Source organism: Numenius arquata, chromosome 9 (assembly GCF_964106895.1).
Source record: "Numenius arquata chromosome 9, bNumArq3.hap1.1, whole genome shotgun sequence".
Classification (NCBI taxonomy): domain Eukaryota; kingdom Metazoa; phylum Chordata; class Aves; order Charadriiformes; family Scolopacidae; genus Numenius; species Numenius arquata.
This window is the reverse complement of record NC_133584.1, coordinates 58,171,425-58,194,982: the sequence shown is the minus strand read 5'-3', so window position 1 is coordinate 58,194,982 and position 23,558 is coordinate 58,171,425. Positions and strand designations below refer to the sequence as shown.

Sequence of the window (23,558 nt, the reverse complement as noted above, 5' to 3'; positions counted from 1 at the left end):
AAAAGCAGATGCCTTGTTCCAGACGCTCTGTGACCATCCAGTGCCGAGGTTATGGGAGGAGACGGATGCACGGGACCGATGCTGCTGTGGCATCGCAGATGGGAGCTGGTGGGAGCGAAATGTGGGGCTCTGGGATACTGGAGGTGGCAGATACGGTGCCTGGAGGAATGTGGCCACGCTTGCAGAAGGCTCCTTCCCCCTCCCCGGGCATCACCAGGCCACAGATACAGTTTGGGAGCCCCTGCCAGGGTCTCTCCAAGGTAGTATTGCGGGTCAGGAAGGGTGATATCCATCTGCAAATATTCCATGGTGACTTCAGGTCCAAAGGTGGGTGTTCAAGGGGGTGCCACCAACTGTGTTGGACTCGGCATGGGAACCTGCTGGTTTGGTAGAACCGGCTCCATTTGTCACCACCATGGTGCTGAGTCCTGATATTTGGTGGCATATGCGTGGAGCATAGCACGTGTGCCTGGGTGGGTGACATGGTCACTCCACCCTTTGGTCTGTCTTCACATCAACCTGTGGTGAACAGAGGTCCCACAAAGCCCAGGTTCTTGCTGTCAGGGGAGCAATGTCATCCTAGGCCCAGTCCAAGCCCAGGGCATGAAGCTGCATGAAAACTTGCAGCTGGGGAAAAGCGTAGCAGAGCGGCGATGAACCAACTGCTCAGGGGAGCCTGATGTTTCCTCTTCATGTCCTCATGACTTGAGGGCACCCAACCAGACCTTCTACTACTTCTTCAGCTTTTCCCATGAAGCTCTTTTCAGATGAGATATGCTATCCTGAGCTAGACCTTAGGGTCTACCCAGCCTTGGAGGATGCTCATCACCAGCATTTGGGCTTCAGCCACTCGCAGAAGGTCTGAACTAGGGAATGTCTCCATCCCACCAAACTTGGCTGGATCATCCTGCGCTCTTGCCTACCTTAGAATGGAAGATTTCTGCTCATTTGCCTCCTATGGGCCTTTTGCTTTGTTTTGTTTGTTAGGGAAACCCTCTTAGAGAGGGGTTAGAGAGGCAGAGGAACGTGTCTCAGCCCAGGAGAGGCCAGGGCCACCGATGAGAGGACCTCTCATGGGCTGCGAAAAGGCAGCGAGGGAGCGGAGAGCAGGAATCAGAGGTGAATTTTGACAATGCAGGGAGTGACCCACGGGCTGCCGAGGAGAACTGGCCGTGCCGCTCACCGGTGATCTGGAAAAAGGAGCGAACAGGCAGGAACGGAGGCTACGTCCCAAGATACATCAAACAATACCTGGGCGAGGGCCTGGGCTTGGGGACGTGGCTGTCCGGCCCGCTGGCACCGTCCCCGTGCCCTGTCGTTTGTAATGGGTCACTCTCGGCCCTCTTTCGAGGTGACAGAAAATAAAGCGGGTTGGAAAGGTGCCAGCAGGACACCAGGGTTGGCAGCAGCACCATTTTCCGCCTCCCTCCGCAGCCCCATTCCCATTTCCGAGCGCCGGTGGCACTTTTGGGGGTCGTTTTTTTACCCAACGCACGGTGAAAAACACTCCCTCCGGCTCTGAGCTGATGTAACCCCTGCCCTGAACTAACCCAGGAAAGATTTACCTGGAAAAAAAAAAAAAAAACAAACCCATCTTTTAACTTCAAAAAAATATTGAAGCCCAATACTTGGAGATTACAGCAAATGTAAGTATTTGCCCTGGGGTTGTTGTTATTTGCTTGGTTTTTCCAAGCTGAAACTTTGGGCATTTTTTTTTTTTCTCCCCCCCTCCCTAATTAATCAGTTTTGATTTGTCTCAAATCCTTTTTTTGGTGTCTTTTACTATTCCTCTAAATGGCTTGGCCCCGGCTGCATCTCGGTGCCCATCGCTCTGAGGCTAAACAATAACACGGGGAGGGGGGGGGAAGGCGTTGCGGAGGGTAAACACGGCTAATTAGGACTTGCCTAATAGGAGCCACAGCTTAATGAGAACCCAGGGACTGTACTTCCTGTGCTGGATTTGGCTGGAGGAAAACGCTTTGTGCTCTCAACGCCGGGTTTGAGACGGCTCAGTTCCCTTTCCGACGCTCCTCTCCTCCGGCCGTGGGATGGGATGGAGGGATCCGTGAGGATCCAGGGATGCTGGAGGAGCTGGGCCACATCCCGCCAGCTGAAGGATCCGGCACTCGTTTTGTTTGATTAAACCAAAAAGACTTTTTTCACGTCTTGCTTTTTCTAAGCAAAGCCACCCAAGAACCTTGCCCGCTCCCCTTAATGTCCCTCGACCTCCCTGGGGGGCTCTGGGGGGCTTTTTTAGGGACTGGCTACAATAAATCACAGCGAAGTTGCCACTGCTCTGCACCGGAGACTCGGCTGAATCCTCTCTCCAGGGGTTTGGGAAGGGGATGGGATGTGTGGGATGGATGGCATGGGATGGGATGGGTGGATGGGTGGGATGTGATGGGATGGGTCAGGATGGGATGGGTGAGATGGGACAAGTTGGGGTGGGATGGGATGGATTGGAGTGGGATGGGACAGGATGGGATAGATGGCATGGAGTGGGATGGGTGGGATGGGACAAGATGGATGGGATGGGATGGGATGGGTGAGATGGAGTGGGATGGGATGGGATGGGATAGATGGCATGGAGTGGGATGGGTGGGATAGGACAAGATGGATGGGATGGGATGGGATGGTATGGGATGGGATGGGATGGGAGGGGAGGGTGCCCCACACCTCTGGCCTCTCCCCAGTTAATGAGGAGGGAGATTTGGGGTTCAGTGGGCTCAGGGTGGGGGGAGGTGGGTGCTGGGCCATGGGTGGACGATGAGTGCAGTCACGGCGTGGAGAGGTGGGTGCAGGTGTGGGTGGGCATCCAGATGTTCATGGTGGGTGGGTGCAGATGTGGGTGGGTGTCCGGGCATACATGGTAGATGGGCACAGATGTAGATGGGCATCCAGATGTGCACAGTAGGTGGGTGCAGATACGGGTAAGCATCCAGATGTGCAGGTAGGTGGGTGCAGATGCGGGTGGGCATCCAGACACGAACAGTAGATGGGCGCAGCTGTGAGTGGGTGCCCAGATGTGCGCGGTAGGTGGGTGCAGATACAGGGGAGCATCCAGATGTGCAGGTAGGTGGGCGCAGACGTGGGTGGGCGCCCAGACGCGCACAATAGATGGCTGCAGCTGTGGGGGGGTGCCCAGATGCGCACAGTAGGTGGGGCACAAGCGTGTGTGTGTGTGGGGGGGGTGTCTGGATGCGCACGGGAGGTGGGTGCCGAGGACGGTGGGTGCGGAGGGCAGGACGGTGCGGGGCGCGGGGGACCCGGACGCTGCGGGGCGGGGGGGGGGGGGGGGGGGGGGGTGCGGCGGCGGCGGCTCGGGGAGGCGGGGGCCGGGAACGGGGCCGGGGCGGGCGGCGGGGAGGGGTCAGGCGGCGCCTGCGCGGGGCCGTGGCGGAGCTCCGCGAAGTTACGCGGGGGCCCGGGGAAGTTTGCGGGGCGGCGGCGGCGGGGAACGGCGGCGGCGGCTCCCGCTCCCCCCCCCCCCCTTCCCGGAGCGGCCATGGCCTTCCGCCGGCGGACCAAGAGCCACCCGCTCTTCAGCCAGGAGTTCCTCATCCACAACCACGCCGACATCGGCTTCTGCCTGGTGCTCGGCGTCCTCATCGCCCTCATGTTCGAGGTGAGGCATCCCCCACCCCCCACCCCCCCGCCTTCCCTTCGGGGGACAGCCCTCCCCCCCACCCCCCTACCCCAACCCCGGGACCTGCTCTCTGGGTGTTTCCCACCCCCCCCACCCCCCCCCCCACCCATGTGCACCCCCGATGTGGAGGGGGCATCCCTTTGCTTCCCCACCTTCCTTCCTTCTTCCCCCCCCCGCCACCCCCCCAATTTCTCTGCTCCGGGATGCTGCACCCCGGTGAGGTGACCCCATCCCGCTTGGGGTGTGGAACCCCTCCATCCCAGGGGTACCAAGTGCCACCCCATTCATTCCCCATCTCTCTTCCCCCTTCCCCCTTTCCCCCCCCCCCCCCAAAATGCCAGTGGGGATTTTTGGTGCTGGTTTTTGGGGTGGCGCATCCTTCTCCCACCCCCAGCCCTGCCTGGGGTCCCTGGCTGTGGAAGGGGGAGCACGGGGGGAGGTGAACCCCCTTCTCCTGCAAACCCACCACTGCTGCTGGGGATGGTCCCTGTCCCGCGCCGCTTCCTGAGCACGGAGGGGTGCATCGGCTGCCCGGGAGAGGGAGAAGTCAAGCCCTCGCTGGTATTTCCAACTGTTGGAAGTAAGAGTAGTATTTTTTTGCCTTTTTTATTTTATTTAACATTAGCCCTTTTCCAGGTGTTTTCTCCGCAGCCCACTGACCCTCGCGCCGTGGGACGAGCACCGGAGGCTTCTGGGCCTCCTGCAGATGCCAGCAGCTCCCTGGCCTTTCCCAAACCTGGCCATCCCGGGCCATGAGAAGGCATCCCCAGCTCCTCAATGGGAAACCTTCGCCCAGCTGGGGCGGCCGGAGTCCCCGGGGAAGGCCGCTGCGCCCCCACCGCCGTGCGGAGCCATGCCGGGAATGCCGCTCTCTCCCTGCTCCCTCTCCTTTCCCTCCCAGCTTGCTTTTTTTTTTTTTTTTTTTTTTTCCCTTCCTCTCTCCTCTTTCGGGGAGGAGACAGGGGAGGGCTTGGAGGCCACCACCACCCTGCAGCTTCGCTCTGGCTCCCGCCACCCTACGCCGAGGCACCTCGGGCGGCTACGAGCCGTGGTCATCGACTGGGTTGGATCGGACCCCCCCCCCCTCTCCCTCCCTGCTTCCCCCGCGCAAACCCTCCCCTTCGGCGCAAGTGCCACGTTTCAAAGCAAATCCGGACGGGAAAGGGGTGGCCGGGGGGCCTGGCGGAGGAGGAAAGGCTCCTTCTGTAGCAAATCGCAGGAGGAGGAAATCCATTTCCTTAATACCCTCCCGATGGCAGCCCCCTTCTTTTTTCTTCCCCCCCCCGCCCCCCTTAATTTATTTTTTTTTTCCCTGCAAATGGACTGAATGAGCGAGTCGCTTCCAGTGCACAAAACCTTTCGATGCGATTGTGCACATATATATATATAGATATTTATATATTTATTTATTTAAGGATCAGGGAGGTTTCAAAACTAACCCAAGAGAGCCAGCTGGATTCCAAAACCACATGCAAATGCTGCAAAGTTGGGCTGCAAGTTTTGTAGTCGTACTTCTAAAAAAAAAAAAAAAAAAAAACCCCCAAAAAATTCACCGAGGTTGCATCTCCGTCGGGGTTTGTCCCTGCAGCTGGTTTTTTCGGGGTGCTGGTTGTATGCTGGGAACCCCGTCCCGGAGAGGTGGTACCCGGGCTCGTTGCTGCCATGGCTTCTGGTTGATGGGATGCTCCGAGGGTGGTGTTGAAATGCGATGGGATGAAACCCCCCGTGGAGGTGGTGGCAGGAAGAGTTTTGTGGCGTTTCTGATTTATTTATTTATTTTTTTTAATGTCTTTTAATTAAATCTCCCCTAATGGAGAGGGAACACATTCCTACTGGTGCCGCCGCTCTCCTGGCAGACCTCAGGGAGACGATGCTCGCTGTGCCAGGGTGGCTTTCGGCGCTCCTCCTTCTACATCCCCGCTCCATAGCATCTGCCCTTGTCTTCTCCTTGGCATGGGGTTTGGGACAACTCTTTTGGTCCTTGTGGTCATTCCATTTCATTTCATTTCATTTCATTTCATTTCATTTCATTTCATTTCATTTCTTCATTCCGCTTTTCCCCTGGAGGAGAAACCAGGCTCTTTCCCAGCCCTCCAAACCATCCGTGCCCATTTGCACCATCTCTACAGTGAGTTTTGGTGGCAGCTCAGATATTTCTGCCTTTCAATGCCTTTTCAATGCTGAAGGTGGGCAGGACATGTCCCCATCCCTTCTCCTCCTCCTCCTCCTGCATCCCACCCCGCTGCTGGGCTCCCACCTTCCCCAATGCCGGTGGCCACAGCCGAGCTTGGGCTCAGCGGAAACGGCCGAATCCTGCTCACAATAGGCCGTTTCCTGCAGGGGAGGTTTCTTTGGGAAGGCACAAATGGGATTTTTAACCTTTTCCCAGGCGGCCCCCAAGAGTTGAGTGCTTGCTTGCTCCCGTACCATGCTTGGGGTGATGCTCCAGGCCTGCTGGGGTCTCCTCATCCCGAAAAACGGCGTGAGATACGTCTCGAGCATCCTTTTGGATGCACAACCTCTTCCTTGTCCAAACGGGTCAATGGGCTCCCCCACCCTGGTAATTTCTCCGCAGCAGGGAGGGGGTACCAGGAGAAGCGAGTGGGCATCCAGATGTGCACAGTAGGTGTGTGCAGATGCGGGTGGGCATCCAGATGTGCACACGAGGCAGCTCGCCGGTGATACAGGTGTGTTGGACTTAATTATTCCAGTCTTGGGTGCGATTTAGGTGATAATAGCGTTGCTCAGGGAGGGAAACCCAGGGTTCGGAGGGGGTCTCCCACAAAAAGAACTGCCCTGAGCTGGGAACTGCGGGGTTTTCTGCCTTCCCAGCCAGCCCTAAACCTCCAGGGTATGAAAACACACCCAGTGCACGTCTGCGTGGTGCCAGGGAGGGATTTTGCTGCGTGTTCGTGACCACTTCATCCAGGAGCGAGCTGGAGCCTGGAAAGAAAAATCTCCCCCCCGCCCCCTTTTTTTTTTTTTTTTCTTTTTTAAGGTCAAAACCCATTTTAAGTGACTGCATTTAGAAGCGCGAAACAGGTGCTCTCCATCCTTGCGCAGAAATCGCTTTGCGTATCTTTTTCCACCCTGCTTTGCAGAAAACTGAAGCCAGGGCCAGGCTTGGGTTTAACCTGCAGCTGCCCGGTGACCTGTGTCCCATCTGGGACGGCTCCTGTGCGTGGTTTGGGGTCGATCAGCCTCAATGCGGGTTGAGTTTGGGGTAAACCTGGCTGGTTTGGGGGGATTTTATATTAGATGGGGGCTGCCATCATATTCCCTGCAAGGTGGGGAAACTGAGGCTCAATCTTATTTCTCCTTTACACCCAGAACTGGCTGTCACGAGCTCAGGGACAAAGCAGAGGGCAAGTCCCGATGCTTATGCGTGGAGCGATGGTAATAAAAGTTATAAAACATGATATTATAAGAGATGCCGTGCCCTTGCCGGGCTTTCCCCCCCTGCACGGAGCCGCGGCAGTGAGTCACGGTCTCCCAAACACCGGGTTGTGACACTGTCAAACGAAGGCAGCTGACGAATGAGCTGCTATTTCCAGGCTTCCTGCTAAATATACTTTCCCCTCCCCGGTCCCCTCCGTAGTACTCCGCAAAAATTAAGGCCTTCCCGTCGTTAACGAGGGGACAACAAACCGTGTTTCTGCCTCCCCCCCCCCCGGTCTTTGCCAGATGTGGGAACTGTGGCACGCGGGTGGCTTAAAGGCTGAATAGTTGGGGGTGGAAAAAAAAGCGGATTTTTAGGTCTGTTTTTAAAAAGGGAATAAACAAGGCGATGATAGTGGTGTCGTGCCGGGGGACGAGCGTGTCTGTGGGAGCAGAGGGGCTGCGCCGCCCTCGGGAAGGGTTTTTTTGTCAAAGCCGGCTGTTTACTTTTAAAGGCTTTGGTCCAAAGTTTGTTCTGGAGTTTACATATAGGGCTTGTGTCAATCCATACCGTGGATCAACAAGGGGTTTTTTCAATAAATGCTCCGGGGGTGGGGGGGGAACAAGCCCTAAGTTGTGAGAAAAGCCTTCGGGCAGCATTTTATCTTTAATTAGTTTGAGTTGTTTTTCAAGCCCTGGAAATGTTTTCCCGGCTCAGGCTGCAGAAACTCCCCCCAGCCTCCCCCGCCAGAGGTTCGGAGCCGCTTCCTTCCTCCGAAGCCGTTTTAACTCAGGCAGGACCGCGGGGATGGCTCCGTGTCTGGGGGATCCCAGCCGGGGTGTAGACACTGCGGACCCTGCCAATCCCACCGAGCTGAGGCTTTCGGGAAGGGAACCGGGTTTCAGAGAGTGACCTGGTACCTCCCTGCGAAAGATGCTCAAGAATTACCTCTCGCTCCTGGAAATATGTGGGCTTGAGAGTCGCAGCGGGTAGATTTTGGGAGAAGTGCTAAGCTTGCGTTCCTGGGGAAGTGGAATTGGGATTTTTTTTGGACTCTTACAGTGTTTTGTGGTGGGGAAAAATACAGCATCTTCTAAAAAGGAAGGGGGGGAGCTTTGCTGCTTTGCATTAGGCAGCAAACTCTGTGCTAGCAGGGGTGTGAATTTTTCCAGTCGCTGCATGATCAGGGAGTAGGTGCATTAACCTGGTGGGATTGTTTGGGCATTATCCATCACCCGGCCACCGAGGGATACGAGGGGGATGCGCTGATTTAATGTCTGGCTGCGTTATTCCGTGCCAAACAGCCCAAACCCTGTCCCGGCTGCTCCGAGCATCACGGGGAACTGTGGTCCTGATGGATACGTCGCGTTTTGCCTCTTCGCTCTCTGGCTGTCCTTTGGTCCTTGGGTTGGTGTCATTAGTCACCAGAAACCCACTCGCTGCTGAAGATGCTGTTCCCTCTGCATGGCTGTAGAGAGCCCTCAGGACAACTGCTTCCCAAATTTAGCTGGTTCAGGCCCATCTGTCATGCCAGGCAGGATGAGGAGCATCTCCATCACCCCCTCAGGCAGTGGTGGGTTGTGTAGAGGTGCCCTTAATGCAGGGCAGGGAGCGAAAGAGGAATATACAGCCTTTTCTATATGGTCCCTGCTCACCTCATCCCGTGCAGACAAATCCCTCTTCCACCTTCTAAAGATCCCTACCTGAGTCACGGTGATGCTCTGTAGGATTTGGGCTTCTGGCTGCCTTGAGAAAAGGCTGGAGATAAGAGGGGAAAACCAAACAAGCAGGCTGAGGAGGTGGCCTCACAACGTAACCAAAAAAATATAATAATACCTGGAGACACCCAATTCTGCCCCTCCCTGTGGCAGTTTTGTGGCAGCTCCGGCTCTGCTCGTTGCCCTGCGAGGCAGGAGCATGCCTGGTGCTTCCTTTCCCATGCCAGCATCTTGTTTCACAGCAAACAGTCTTGTGCCTCTGAATAATCCTCACGTTGCTCTTCCCGTTACGAACTTCTCCTTTCTCTGTCCGCCTGCGAAAGGCTCGATGTGAGCTCTAAAGCTTTGCCGTCCCTGGTGCTCTTTCTGAGGAAACCTGGTTTCTGCCTGACGGGGGAGCTGGAGGTGGCCTTGCTGGAGGTCATGGTTCAAGTGTTCCCCGTTTTCCAGGAGGCTTCAGCTGCTCGGTGGTGTTTCTGTCTCTGTACGCTACACAGGGCTGTGTGGCGATGGGTGCACTGCGTGTCCTCCCAGTTGATGTGGTGGAGGAGATGCTATGGCTGCAGCTTGGGATTTTGGAGCCTGATGACCTGATGGAGATCAGTTACGACCTCTGTCAGGTCACCTTTCCTTCCATGCCAGCCGGTAAGGAGCATGTTGTGAGCAATGGCAAAAAGACATGGGTCCCTCTGTGGGCACGCAGGGTGTCCTTCACCTTCAAGGCTGGAGGGGTGTCACCAGTGTCCTGCTCAAGGTGGTTCATCCCATGTGTTTCATGCTCCATCTCCTTCTCTGCTGGAAACCACAGCTCTTTTCCTATCTGAACTTAGATGTCCTCGCAGTGGTGGCAAAGAGGTGGAGGTGACCTGGCCAAGGGTGTGTGGTGTGATCAGGTCCCTGGTGACCTTGTGGGTGGTGAGTCCTGGAGGACAGAGCTAAGCTGGATGATAAGTGTGTTGTTCTGGGTTTCTTGTGCTGCTGCAGCGAGGAAAGTGTGGAGGTGTAAGCGCTCACAAAATGAGATGTCACCAGTCTTTTGAGCCCTTGGAAAGTCCTGGGACCCACCTCTGAAAATGCTGCCATTGAAGTCCTCCTGGTGCCCACAGGGCAGCATTTCCAGGGTGAAATCCTGCACATGTTCAGATATTTCCATGGTCAGTGAGAACACTTCCTGACCGGTTGCAGTAGAAAGGAACGCCTTTGATGTCCAAGAGGAGACCTTCCCTCTATGTAAGGTCTGTGAGATGTCCAGAGGTGGATGGGGAGGTTGGATACCTGAAGGTTCAAATTTGGCTGCTGGAGCTGCTGCGGTGGCCCTTAGTGAGTGGCTGCATGTGTGTGCCTGGGCTTCCCCATCCATTAGACAGAAGAGAGGCAGTTCGTCTTTGGAAATCAGTCAGGAGCCTGCCTACATCCAGGAGGTTACGTTTATCTTAGGCTATAAAACATGTTATGCATCTTTAGCAAACAACCCACTACCTCTCTGTAGCGAAAGGTGGAGGGGTGAAGGAGTGCAGAGGTGGCCCTTGAAGCTGCTGGTGGTCCTCTGGCCTGCAGGAAGCAAAGGCAGGTGTAGAGATGGGACAAAGCATTGGTTGATCCTTGAGTGGATGGAGGAAACCTTCCTGCTGGACCCTCTAGAAAAGAAGATTAGGAGAGTCCTTGCAAACAGTGTTGGAACTAAGCACCATGTGGGCATTGCTCCCCAGCCTGGAGACACTCCAAGGTCATTTTCTTGGACCCACAAGTCTGGCTTCTGGCCCCTCCAGCAGATTAGGAGACTTCATCTGGAGATGGTGCCTTGTTTCCAGCTGTTTACATGTCTGGGTATCAGCCAGGTATTCAGGTAGGATGCAAAACCTTCATTGTCTGCTGCCATCAGCACATCCATGACAAGGCCACCCATCCCTGCAGCATCACGGCCACCACTGGGTTCATGCATTTGTTTCATGCCCTGCGCTGGCTTGTGATGAGGTTTGGATGTAAAGGCCAGGTCCTGGTTGTGCTGTACCGCTCTGGGATGAAGCAACTTTGCTTTCCTGGCCAACAAGGTTTCCAAGAGCCAGAAATGTCTCCTTAAGCCAGCGTGAGGCCAGGCGACGCGCTTTTTCCATTACCACCCCAAACTCTGCCCGTGGTCTCCCTCTACTCCTCCGCAAGCAGAGCGTAACATGTGGGATTCCTTTTTTTTTTTTTTTTTTAAGCGGAAAAAAAGCAATAATAATCCCCAAACATCATGAAAACACGCCGCAGAGTTTGCTTTCCCCCAGCCGAGGCTGCGAGAGGATGGATGGGCAGCGCTGCCTGCGCCGGCAGAGCGGAGCCGCCGGCCGGTTGCTCAATGCTCGTGGGGGCAGGATGAGAACGCTTGGCAAAGCCCCCTCCCACATATCCCCCCCCCTCCTCCCAACATGTGGGATACATCCCACAAGACGTGAAGCAATATTTCCAGCCGGGTTTTTAATAGCCTGCAGCTCCCAAACGGTTGCAGCGATGTCTGTGTGAAATGCAGCTCGTCTCCACCGGCGTTTGAGGGGTGCGGGATTTTTTTGGGCTGGTTGTGAAGCCACGGAGAGGTGGCTGAGTAGCCACTGAGAAGGTCAGAATCTCTGGTGACCTGCTGCCGGCTTGGGGTTGGAACGGGATGAAGGCATTTTTGGTGTGGGACGTCTGTGGCCCTAGCTCGAGGGTGCGTTGGTCTCGGAGATGCCGCTTTGGGGCGTCCTGCGGATGCACGGGGATGGGATGCTCTGCCCCATCCCCCCAAAGCCTCCTGTTTCACTGGGGGGGAAGGATCATGCCCTTGAATTAAAAACAATAAACGAAGAAGGAGCAGCACAGCCCTGGTTTGGAGGGGGGCTGACGTCTCATCCCAGGCTTTTTTTTGGCCTTTATGGACCAGCCTGTGATGCTGGACGTGTGGCTGGGATCTCGTGCATGGCCAGCACAAGGTTCAGCTCTTTTGCCAAAGCTGCCTTTCCCCTGCCCCATGACACCCTCCTGAGCACCTGTGGGGTCTCTGAAGGAGTCCAACCTCACCAGTCCCATGGCTGATGTTATTAGAAAAGTCTCCATAAAGATGCAGGGGCTAAATCCATGTGTAGCCCATGGGGCTTTGAAACTTCTGAGCTTGTTCAGATGCTGGGTGCTGCCATCCCTACCCACGCCAGGCTCCCAGCGTGGCTGCCTGGAGCGGATGGGAATGAGGGATGGTTTTAATTAACGCAAATGGCCCACTGGGTCAGGCTCCTGGTGTCCCCTGAGCAGCAGATCGCACGTGATGGTGGTCCATGCTACAGGAGGGAAAGCGGGGAGCTTCCCCCGTCAGGCTGGCTGGTGGCTTTTACAACTGCCTTGCTTTTCCAGGTTTCTCCCTCATTTATCCACCCTTTTTGCCTTCCCAAATCCCAAGTCCCTGTTGGCAAACCTCTTCCCTCCCAATCTCCTTGCTGAAAGGTGTTTCTGCGAGTGAAGCCAGTGCCTGCACATCTCCCTGGCTATTTGTCTTTCCCAGCGTGGTAGGAAAGGGGAGTAAATGGTGGCACAGGAATGGATTCAACAACTGATTTGCTTTTTTTTTCCCCCCCATCTCTGTGTGTCTCTGACAGGTTACAGCCAAGACTGCCTTCCTGTTTATCTTACCTCAGTATAACGTCAGTGTGCCTACAGCAGGTAAGAGATGCTTCTGCTGCGGACACCCCAAAGGGGGGGGTCGAGTCGTGGTCTGCCCCAAAGCCTCGCTCGGGCTCACCCTCTACTGATGCACAGGCACAGACCCTTGTGTGGTAGTAAAGGAGACCTTAAAAATAAGAAATATGGGGGAAAACCAAAGTTTGAGTGGCTCAGAGCACACTGATTGTGTCTGCCAGCCCTCTTGCTGCTGGCTGGGCTCGGGAAGAGATGCTTTCCCGGAGGGTTTAGGGATTCCTCTCCTATTTCTGCCATAGTCAGGCTGCTTTGTGCGCTCTGCAGGGTGAGGATCCACCTCCAAGCCTGGTCAGGAGAGATTAAATTGCCTGATTGCATGCCTGGAGTAGCTCCGTGCCCTGCCTAGGAGCAGGAGGGATTTAGCTCTTTGCTAAGCAGCAGGGACTGCGCAGATAATTCCCGTGTGGCTTTATTTATTGGGATACGGCGCAAGGTGAGGGTGCAGAGATGCACGTGGTGCAACAGCATCCCTGCTGCAGGCAGCTGATGGTCCTGATGCACATGGGGAGTAATTCAAGCAGGCTTTGAGCTGGCGCAGGTCCGAGCCCCGTGGGCCAGAGGACGTGCCCCAGGTCCCAGCCAAGAGGCGGCTGGAGGCTCGGTCCCTGTTTGTATTTTGGCTGCTGGTTGTTACCTTCCTGGCAGAGAGCCCCTCCGGGGCTGGCAGCGATCTGGGCACCGGCCTGGGGGCAGCAGGAGGTGGTTTGGATAAAGCCCTGGGCTCAGGATGAGCCAAACGCCCAGGGCACGGCGCTTGGCTGGGTGGCAGAAAACTGCAGCTAATTAGAAATGTTTGAGTAATCATCCAAGGGAAGAGCCGGGGTTGTTGAGATTAGTGAAACTAGGATGAGGCAGGCAAGCGGAAGATAAAAGGTCTGCCCTTAAAATCCTCGAGTGTCATGGTTGAAGAAATCATCCAAATTAAATTGTGGTCCGTGCTCCTCTATGGCACAGTCCAGACAACTTCCGCTGCCTTTGTGTTAAGTGATTTATTCCTTCCTGCTACCAGAAATCTCGGGGCCGGGAGGGGGGGGCTCATAACCACCTCGCCAGGACCAGGTATCGGGGTGTCGATATAGGGAACGAGGTAACTGAGGCCGTGGGGAGAGAGACCTTGGTGCGGCGAGCTTGCTGGCAGGAAGGGTTGTTGCTCACCTGAATTTTTCCAAGGCTGTTTCACATCCCTCGCAACAAGGATGCCGTTGCCTGGCAGTCGGCACAGATCTCGCTCAGCGCACGCACGGCTCCTGTTAGAGCAGCTCCTGAAACGCCCTAGAGAGAGGAGAGGCGGCAGAGCAGTCGCATGCGGCATAATGTCATTTTCTTTTGTCTTGTAATTCTTCTATACTGGGGTTACGAGCCCTGGGATCCAGGCAAGGATTTTACCTCCGGGTTTGCACCCAGCCGAGGGGCTCCTAAGGACCAAGTCTTTTCCCACCCTTACTCCAGGTGTTTTCATAAATCCCATTCAAACCTCATTCGTGTACCTCAAGTCTTAGAAATCTGGACTGAAGCTTTGTTTGAGGGATTACAGGGTCGGTGACGGACAAGTCACTTCTCAGCATTGACATTAGGAGAGGATGGATGGGATCAGGGTAAAGGAGAGCAGCAGGAGTGGGCTGAGCTCCGCATCGCGCTGCTTTCTCCCTTGTGCCACAAGGACAGCAGCTTTCCCGACTCTCCTTCTTCCCCAGAAGCTGCAGGGCTGCAAATAGTCACCTAAAGGCAGACGTCTGGGGTATTTTGGGTGCTGTTGGGTCTCTGAAAGACCCATGGGTCCTATTTCTCATCCGCCAGCCCCGTGGCACTGTCTCGGATCTCTTAATAGCACCAGGCATCTGTATTTAGGGACCTGAATCCCGCTCCAGCAGCTTTCAGGGGTGAGTGGGAGAGAAGGGTGTTGGATGATAACCTGGGAGGGGTGGAAATCCCATCCCGAGCCCTGATGCTCCCAGCAGTGGAAATCCCATCCCAGCACTGAAGGTGGGAGCAAGCTCCGCCTGCCCATCACTTGCTTCAGCGCTGCCTCCGTGTCTTCCTCCTTGATAAATCCCCGTCTCCGCAGCCAGGCTGTCCCCAGCCCCTCACCTCTGGCAGGAGAAGCTTAAAGTGGCCTGATTGTCACCTCCCCTGAGGTGTTGTCACTATTAGAGGGGAAACCATCCACCCTCTGCCAATTAACTGACCCAGGCTAGACCCTTTTTTCCCAGCCCTGCAGCCACTGACACAGCCATGACCTCTTTCTGCCTCCAGAAAGAGGTCACTCTTCTGCTTGGCCCCATCCAAGCTGCGTGTTGGGAATAATTCCCCTCTGAACTTCCACTAACCCTTAAGCCCTTGCCTGGAAATTGTTTGGGTCCTGGGGATTTGACCCAATGTTTGGTCTCTTTGCAGACGGGGAGCTGGTCCAGTATCACTACGGGCTGAAGGATCTGGTCACCATCCTCTTCTACATCTTCATCGCCATCATCCTGCATGCGGTGGTGCAGGAGTATGCCCTGGACGTGAGTGCTGTTTGGCGTCTGGAGCTGCCAAAATATCTTAAATACCGTGGGGGGACATAGTCCTGCTGCAATTTAATGCCACTCTGGAGGTGGTCTGGGGGTTGGGGTGATGATGAGCCTTCATCTCTGGGGGCTGCTTGGGGTGGGGAGGAGGAAGAGGAGGAGGGAAGGTTGTTGACCTGGTGGCTCATGTTTTCTTCTTCCTTTTCTCTCCCTCTGCTCCTTCCCAGAAAATCAACAGGCGTCTCCATCTCTCCAAGGTCAAACACAGCAAGTTCAACGAATCGGGTCAGCTGGTTGCCTTCCACCTCACCTCCATGGTCTGGTGCTTGTACGTCGTGGTGACGGTAAGGCACGGGGCTGGCTGGGCTTTGGCTTCTCTGGGTGGGATTTGGGGGTTCTGGAGCACAAAACCCCAGTGGCAGCGGAGAGTCCCCAATCAGAGCCTTGGTGGGTCCCCAGCCTGTCCCCTTGGCCGCAGTGGGCCAAGATGGGGCACATTTCAGCAAATTTAGTTTACAAGTGTGGTGGGTCTTTCCAGCCATGGAGTGAGGGTAAGTTCAGAGCATCCTTCTCCTGCGAGGTAGAAGCAAATGGGCTGTAAAAAATTTTCAGAGCTGGACCCCAGAAGTCCTGCCTGTCCCTGTCATCTCCATCTGCTGCTCCGGGACCTGCCTTCTTTCTTAGTCTTATTTTTCTCCTTATTTGAGTAGGGATTTTCGGATGCCCTTTACAGAGATGTGGGGTGAATGGGCAGATGTTTGTGATCCTTCTTTCTGTGATCCCTCTCTTGGTGAGCTGGTGGTGAGGGGAATGCTGGGAGCAGGGAACCCATGCTGTGCCTGGGGTTGCGTTGGAGATGTTTCAACCCATAACCGCTGGGAGAAAAATTGGAAGTGGAAATGTTTCATTTTGAGGAGGAATAGGGAGGGAAGAACAGGCAGCGGTGGAGAGATACAACTATTTTGGCAGTGTGAAGTGATGCTGATGCTTTGCCACCGGTAGCTGTTGGGGTCCAGCTGTGGTCCCTGGTGGCCCTGGGGATGTATGCTTGGGAGCAGGTCCCCTTCCTGCTGCTTGTGGGTCCCATCAGCCCTCCTTAGAGGACTACTATTGTCCCTCCAGGCCAGCATTTCTGGGGATCTACTGGCACTGCTCCAGGCTCCAGCTCTCCTGGAGCTCCTTTAGGGACTGGAAGGGGCTCAAAGGTCTCCCCAGAGCCTTCTCTTCTCCAGGCTGAACCCCCCGACCTCTCTCAGCCTGTCCTCACAGCAGAGGGGCTCCAGCCCTCCCAGCATCTCCGTGGCCCTCCACATGTGCAGAGTAGGTCACTATTTGCAGCACTTGCACTTCCCCAGAGCTCCCCCAACCTAAAAAAGTGCTATGGGCAGACAGAGCTCGGGCGATGGTGACACATAGGTCCTGGGTAGCATGAGTTTTCCATGCCAGCATCTCTTTGCAAAGCCCGGTGCAGGACCCCTGTGGCAGGAGCGGTGCTGGGGTGGAAAGAGAAGGGAGCCCCATCCGGTGCTCTGCCCTGCAAGCCTAAGGCAAGAGGCTGTAGGGGGATGCGGGCAGGTGGAAAATTAAACTATGCAGTGCATATTTAATTATTTTTGTAGGTGTTTTGTGTTCCCATTTCTTTTCAGAAGTACTTCTTTTCGCTTAAGTGATATTTGGGTTGGAAATGCCGGTGGGGAAGAAGCACCCCTGGACCATGCACACGGTGGCTTGTAGCCACGCTGCTGGCATCTCACCCCCACAGCTCCAGAGCATCCCTCTTGCATTGCCCGGGCCCCAAAACATCCTATCCTTGACTTGGGACCCTCTGTGCAACCGAGCAACCCCCAAACATAAAACTTGAGCGGGGTGCTAGAGAGCCATGAACGTGGCTGAGCTTTGGAGACCTGCCTTGTGCAGGGGAACGCGTTGTTTTTACCGCGGGCTGAAAGGACTCGGGTGTCACCCCCAGTTCCTCGTTTCGCTGTAGCTTTACCCTGCCCCGTCGTCGCCGTGCGCTGCTGGTTTCTTTTGCTGAAGGCTTGCATCTTTTCTCTTTCACAGGAAGGATACGTATCAAACCCCAGGAGCTTGTGGGAAAACTACCCGCATGTTTATCTTCCGTAAGCACTCGCGAGGGCATTTCGTTCTCGGGCTGACCGCTTCCTTCCTCTCTAGGGTTTTCCCTGCGGCTGGGAGCAAGGGTGCTGACAGTGCAGCACCCTTTGCAGGCACCCTGCTGCAAGGACACCGCGGTAGACATCCCGGGGGGTGGTGGACATCTCATTTGTGGCCCCGGGGAGGGCGTTCCCAGAGGGTTTCCTCCATGAGGAAGGTCCTGTGGGCTTGGTTACTCATCCTGGCTGCTTCCTGCCTGCCTCACCTTGGGCAAGTCACTTTGCTGTTCGTTTTTCATAGTAGACACGAAGTGGGGGGATGATCCTCCCTTCTTGGGTCTTTGCAAGTGTGAGGTTTGCTGAGAGCATGGAGACCGCAGCGCAAGCATCTGGATAAACTCCAGGCATGTCTCGCTTGGCTCAACCTGTAATTTCAGCCTAGAAATGATGCCTCCTAAATCCCGTGGCTTGAAAGCGGTGGAGGGATGGCCTGGTGCTGTGCGGCTGGGCACTTCCCCGGGGTCCTGCCATGCCCTGGGCTGGCTCACGCGGCTCGTCCCTGCGTTTCAGGTTCCAGGTGAAGTTTTTCTACCTGTGCCAGCTGGCGTACTGGCTGCACGCCCTGCCGGAGCTCTACTTCCAAAAAGTTCGCAAGGTGAGAGCCGGGTGGGCAGGGTGCTGCCCTGTGCCTTGGGGATGCTCGAGGCAGTTTGCCCACCGGGCTTTGGGGCAAGCAAGCTTTGAGAGAGGGCGGGCGAAGAGGAGCGAGGGGTTAACGTGGCTTTCTGCCCCATCCAGGAGGAGATTCCTCGCCAGCTGCGGTGCATCGCGCTCTACCTGGTACACATCGCCGGCGCGTACCTCCTCAAGTAAGTGGGCTGCCTCAGCTTCCCGTCTTGCACCACGGATGGGGCTGAGCAGGTCCTTTTGCTGTGCAAATCATCCGGGACTCCTCAGCAGGGCTGGAGGGCTTAAGGGGAATAAAGGCGAGTGTGTGAAAAGCAGGTGGTCTCGAAGGTGACCCCGTGGGCTGTTAGTCAAACAGTTTTCACAGACCCACAGACCTGATTTTTGAAGTTCAGTGATGTTCTGCGAGTGCACAGGCAGTCTCTGTTCACAACGCGTTGCAAAGGAAATGTTAACCAGGGACCAAGGCTGATGGGGTCATCTCCCCTGGCTGGGGGAAGCACCCTGGGGTGCTCTCCTAGCATGTCATGGGAATCACAGAATCATAGAATGGTTTGGGTTGGAAGGGACCTTCAAGACCGTCCAGTTCCAACCCCCCTGCCCTGGGCAGGGACATCTCCCACCAGACCAGGTTGCTCAAAGCCCTGTACAACCTGATCTTGAACCCCTCCAGGGATGTGGCAGCCACAGCTTCTCTGGGCAACCTGGGCCAGGGTCTCACCACCCCCACAGCAAAGAATTTCTTCCTAATATCTAGTCTAAATCTCCCCTCTTTCAGTTTAAAACCCTTCCCCCTCATCCTATTGCTCCACTCCCTGACCAAGAGTCTTTCCTCATCTCTCCTGTAGCCCCTTTAGGGACTGGAATCCCTTTTATCCTTCCTCTGAGTGGGTGCACAGAGCAGCAATGCCAGCGGCTGGGGCTTTGTGTCAGACCCATCCCAGCTCCGCTACTGGTTTGGGCTGCTTTGATGTTTTGGGGACAGGGATTCCCCCATCACAATCCCACCTCTGTTGCTGCAGAGAGGTCCAGCTCTGGGCTGGTGCTTGCTGCAGCTCAGGGATGGCAGGGGAGATGCTGTTGCTGGATATGAAGCACCAAGGTTGACCAGCCCAGTGATGTTTTTTTCTTCTCTTACCTCCTAGCTTAACCCGCTTGGGGCTGATCCTCTTGCTGTTGCAGTACTTGGCCGAATTCTTCTTCCACATGGCCCGGCTGGTCTACTTCACGGATGAGAACAACGAGAAGCTGTAAGCAGGCGAGCTGGCCACGGCTTCCATCCTCCAGTGCCCAGGAGAGCCGTCAGCATGATGGGGGCTCGCTCTCACCTTCCAGCTCAGCACTGGAGGCTGCTCCTGCTGACACCTCTGCTTGCCCTCCTGCAGGTTTAATGTCTGGGCCGTTGTGTTCGTGGTCACCAGGCTCTTCACCCTCACCTTGTACATTCTGGTCATCGGCTTTGGGCTACCACGGGTGGAGAACCAGGCCCTGGACCCCGAGAGAGGGAACTTCTTCAGCTTTCTCTTCAACAATATCCTATTCAGGTAGGAAAATTCCCTATCATATCTACTGCCTTTTTTTTTTTTAGTGCATCTTTTCAAAGGAAGACTGAATTAGAATCATAGAATGGTTTGGGTTAGAAGTGACCTCAAAGACCCTTGAGTTCCAACCCCCCTGCCCTGGGCAGGGACATCTCCCACCAGACCAGGTTGCTCAAAGCCCCATCCAACCTGATTTTGAACCCCTCCAGGGATGGGGCAGCCACAGCTTCTCTGAGCAACCTGGGCCAGGGTCTCACCACCCTCACAGCAAAGAATTTCTTCCTGAGATCTCATCAAAATCTCCCCACTTTTGGTTTAAAACCATTCCCCCTTGTCCTATGGCTCCCCTCCCTGATCAAGCGTCCCTCTTTATTTTTGTGGAATTGTGGAAACCTCTCCCGTATGTTCCTTGGTTGTGTTATCCCAGGGTAGTTTTTGCTGAGTTTGGAAACTGCAGTGGGGATCTGATCTAGGTTCCCTTTAGGGAAGGTCCTAGTGAGCTGGGAAGGTGTGGAGGGAGCGAGAAGAGGTTAAAGGCTGCGGAGCCACAACGGGAGGGAAAAGCCAGCAAATAAGTTGTTCATTGAGTGACGTTATAAAGCGCGAGTCTATCTTGGAGAAAAGCTTGCAGGCTTTCCCTTCTGCACCCGTAGCTGCACGTACAGGGATGTGGTCAATGAAGAGGCGTTTTCCCTTCTGCTTGGACGTGTTTTGCTGCCTGTTGGCGTGGGAAGCAGGGGATGGGATGGGTTCCTCACGCCTTGCAATCTGTCTGTCAAGACTGGGAGCCTTTCTCACGCGTACGGCAGCTGTAGGTTCAGTTCAGAAGTTGCTAGGGCACATGCCTGGTCATTCCCAAGCTTTTTGGTGCTATGGATTGTGGGGACGCCTGAGGATTTGTGGGACTTCCTTAGCTCCCTTCCAACCACATCCGCCTTTTAGTTGTACAGAGCAACTGGGGACATCTTACCTTGACCGTGCAGACTGTGGTTTGGGCAGTGCTGCTTGGGGTGATCCTTACTCGTCCATTCCTGCTCTAAAGTCTTAAGAGCCAGCAATGCCCTGAGCACCTGAGAGCTTTGTAGTGAGGAGGGAAAGGAAAGTGGCTGCCCCGAGATGGCAGAAAGCGGAGATGGTGGCTGGAGAGATGGCACCTCCCACCCAGGGAGACCTTGGCCACCAGCCCTGGTGTGGGTGGAAGACTGGGCTGGTGGTGGCTTCGCTCCTCTGTTCTCAGCCTGCCTCTTCTCCACCCTTGCCAGAATGAGTGTGCTGCTGTTGGTGTGCCTCTTCCAGGCCTCGGTGATGTGGCGCTTCATCCACTTCCAGCTGCGGCGCTGGCGGGAGTACTGGAACGAGCAGAGCAGTCGGAAGCGAGCCGCTGCCGGCGCCAAGCAGCCAGCCAAGCCGCTCAAGAGGGACTCGGGTGAGTGCCAGGGCTGGCGTGCCGTGGGATGGCACCATGGGAGCCATCAGTCCTGTGGTTCAGCACAGAATCATAGAATCCTCTAGGTTGGAAGGGACCTTTCAGATCATCGAGTCCAAGCGTCAACCTAACACTGACAAAACCACCACTAACCCATGTCCCTCAGCACCACGTCTGCCTGGCTTTTAAATACCTCCAGGGCTGGTGACTCCACCACTTCCCTGGGCAGCCTCTTCCAAGGCTTGGCAACCCTTTCTTTCCCTAATATCCATCCTAAACCTCCCCTGGCGCAACTTGAGGCCTTTTCTTCTTGTCCCATCGCCTGTTCCTTGGGAGAAGAGACCGACCTCAATTCTCTCTACAGCATCCCCTCGGGCAGCTGATGCTGTGGTGATGCCTCCTGCTCTGTGCTGAGCCCAGGGGGTCCCCAGCAGGATTGTGCCATGTTGGGGGGGGTTTCCCTATGTTTGTAGGCCAGCCCCAAGAGGGTTAAGGTTTTGGCCTGTGCAAGGGACAAAGTTTTCTCTCTCCATCCCCAGGTTACCATGAAAACGGAGTGGTGAAAGCAGAGAACGGCACCTCGCCGCGAACCAAGAAGCTGAAATCACCGTAGAAGCAAAGGCTTGTCTCCCAGGGAGGAGGGCGAGATACCAGGACTAAGAAGCGGCCCCTCCTCCCGGTCCTCACGAGCGTCGCCTTGAACAGCTTGGAAACTGCTCATCTTCCTAAGGTGTCTCTCGCTCTCCTCCCTTCCTTTCTTGCTCTCTTGAACCATTTGCAATAAAACCAAAAAGGTCCCTTTCCCCTGCTCCCTTCCCCTCGTTAGGAGCCTTTTCCATCCTTCCTGGTTTTCCCTTCCTCTGTTTCATCATAAATCAGCGTGCAATTTTTTTTTATTTTTTTTTCTATTTTAGTGTTTGGTTATTTTGGGTTATTGTTACAAATGCATCGCAGATGGTTCCGAACAATCCTTTTTTCCCTTCTACAGCATGTTCCTCCCCTCTCTCCATGGTGCTTCCCTGAGCCCTGGGGTCAGGGCCCACGGTGGCTTGAAGGCACCATGTGTCTGTTGTGGGAACGGGCTCCTGGGGGAATGTGCTGGGGGTCTGTGACCCTGAGGCTCAGGGGTGCTCTCAGGCGAGGGTGGCCTCTCCTGGGGCACGTTTGGCCAGTGCTTGGCAAGTGCCGCAGGATGGTGATGCTGCAAACAGAGACCAGGGTCCGAGGGAGGAACCTCAACCATGTCTTGCCTCATGGGGACCTCTGGTCAAGTGGGGTTTTTCTGACCCCTGGTTTTGAGCTAATTTTGGAGAGCTGGGCAGCAGAGAAGGGAGAGAATTTCTCTTTTCATATAGGACTCATGTCCTAGCCTTTGCTTGCCCCAGCCCTTCTGGTACAGCTGGGTCCCTCTTACCCTCTTGGCTGCGGGAGATGAGCTGCCCCGTAGTTGTTCTGGACCTCCCATCCCCAGGAGCTGGGCTCGGGGCTCCGCAGCTCTCAGTGCCTTGTCGTGGGGCAGCAGCGTCCTCAGGTCCATGTGAAACCTTGAGTCCTGCCCTGCTGTGAGCACTGGCCGGCCTCCTGTCAGCCCAGGCCCTTTGCCAGCTTGCTTTGTGCCTCGTGGACCTGGTGTTCTCATGGCTTGTGACCACGTCCAGATGACAAACTAGCTGCTGCAAAGGCTTTTGCATCCATGGGACTGTCGCCTTAGCCTTCTTCATCCCTACCGTACCAGTCCAGCCATGCCATCGGCAGCCACCAGCTTCACTCTTTGTTTCCAAAGGATACAGAGCTTGTATCCACCCAAGGTGCTATCAAATGCAGGGTTTCTTCCAAAAAAAACCCAGCCCCTTCATCCCTTTCTGAGCTGTGAACGAGATGACAGGGAAGGGGAAGGAAGCCGGGGCTGCGAGGAGCAGCTTGCATATTAGGAGAAGCCTGACCTGTGACTCATAGCCGTTGGCAGATGGAGTTGTCTCAAATCTACCTCAGAGGCCATCTGTTGCTGCAGACCACTTTCCCCGCTTGCTCCTGCCCGCTGCCACCTCTACGTGGTGGCAGGAGATTCGTGGGAACCCCGGATCCCGCCAGTTCAGTCCCTTGCCGCCTCTTTGCTGGGGAGCAGCATCTCCTGCCCAGGGTTTTGTGGGTCAGTGCCAGCTCGCTGAGCTTCTTTGGGGTGCCATGCACCAGTCTGTAGGTTTGGTAGGCATGTGGTAGATGGGCATCTCTCACCCCACAGCTCTCCTCCAGGGCCATTTCTCTAGCTGGGCTTTGCTGTTGGTGCCTCTTGTGCAGCAAAGCCGGGTCTAGCTTTCGTTCTTCGCCACGGCGGGAGCAGGCGAGCGGTGTTGTCCCTCGTCTGGGCGAGAAGAGGGGGCGCAGGGTTACGGGGAGCTCGGGTGCTCTTGGATGTGCAAGCCAGGATTGAGGGCCACCTTCCTTGCGGGCGGTCCTTCATGTGTCTCTCGCTCAGCCCTTCGGGCAGCTGAACTCTGGCTCTGTCCGAGTGCAAGTCTAGCTTGAGGCTGGCGCAGTCGTCCTTTGCATCATTCCTGTTTTGAGGAATGGGTGACAGTTGATTTTTCTGCCCTTCTTTGAGTTGGGTCAGGTGTTTTTTTCCTCCTTCCATAGGTGTCTTTCCTCCCTTCTTCCCCCTCCCCTTCTTGAGCCCCAACTCACGCTGGGCACCTGTAGGAGAAAATACACAGGGACACGAGGACAGTTGATCAAATTCTGTTTGCTCCTCCATCCCCACGACCTCTGAGTCCCAAACAAGAGATGTCAGCAGGACTCCGGGAGAGGGATTTTCCCTTTTTCAGGGGAACTGAA

At 55.5% G+C, this 23,558-nt stretch overlaps 1 protein-coding gene across 1 annotated transcript; it reads left to right on the top strand.

Annotated features, from left to right (window-relative positions):
• Positions 1 to 3,505: 3,505 nt before the first annotated feature.
• On the top strand, positions 3,506 to 21,566 carry TRAM2 (translocation associated membrane protein 2). The gene is made up of 11 exons (XM_074153475.1): positions 3,506 to 3,625; positions 12,352 to 12,415; positions 14,846 to 14,955; positions 15,186 to 15,302; positions 17,020 to 17,078; positions 17,643 to 17,727; positions 17,871 to 17,941; positions 18,905 to 19,009; positions 19,145 to 19,303; positions 20,563 to 20,726; positions 21,266 to 21,566. The coding sequence occupies exons 1-11, from the start codon at positions 3,506 to 3,508 to the stop codon at positions 21,337 to 21,339; spliced, it is 1,128 nt and encodes a 375-aa protein (XP_074009576.1). The 3' UTR covers positions 21,340 to 21,566.
• Positions 21,567 to 23,558: the final 1,992 nt, after the last annotated feature.

What these genes read in the sequence shown, in the direction of transcription:
- TRAM2 (XM_074153475.1), top strand. Translation starts at nt 3,506, where the DNA reads ATGGCCTTCCGCCGGCGGACCAAGAGCCACCCGCTCTTCAGCCAGGAG. An exon ending in GATGAGAACAACGAGAAGCT is followed by an intron (nt 19,010 to 19,144) that starts GTAAGCAGGCGA and finishes GCCCTCCTGCAG; the next exon opens with GTTTAATGTCTGGGCCGTTG. An exon ending in TTCAACAATATCCTATTCAG is followed by an intron (nt 19,304 to 20,562) that starts GTAGGAAAATTC and finishes CACCCTTGCCAG; the next exon opens with AATGAGTGTGCTGCTGTTGG.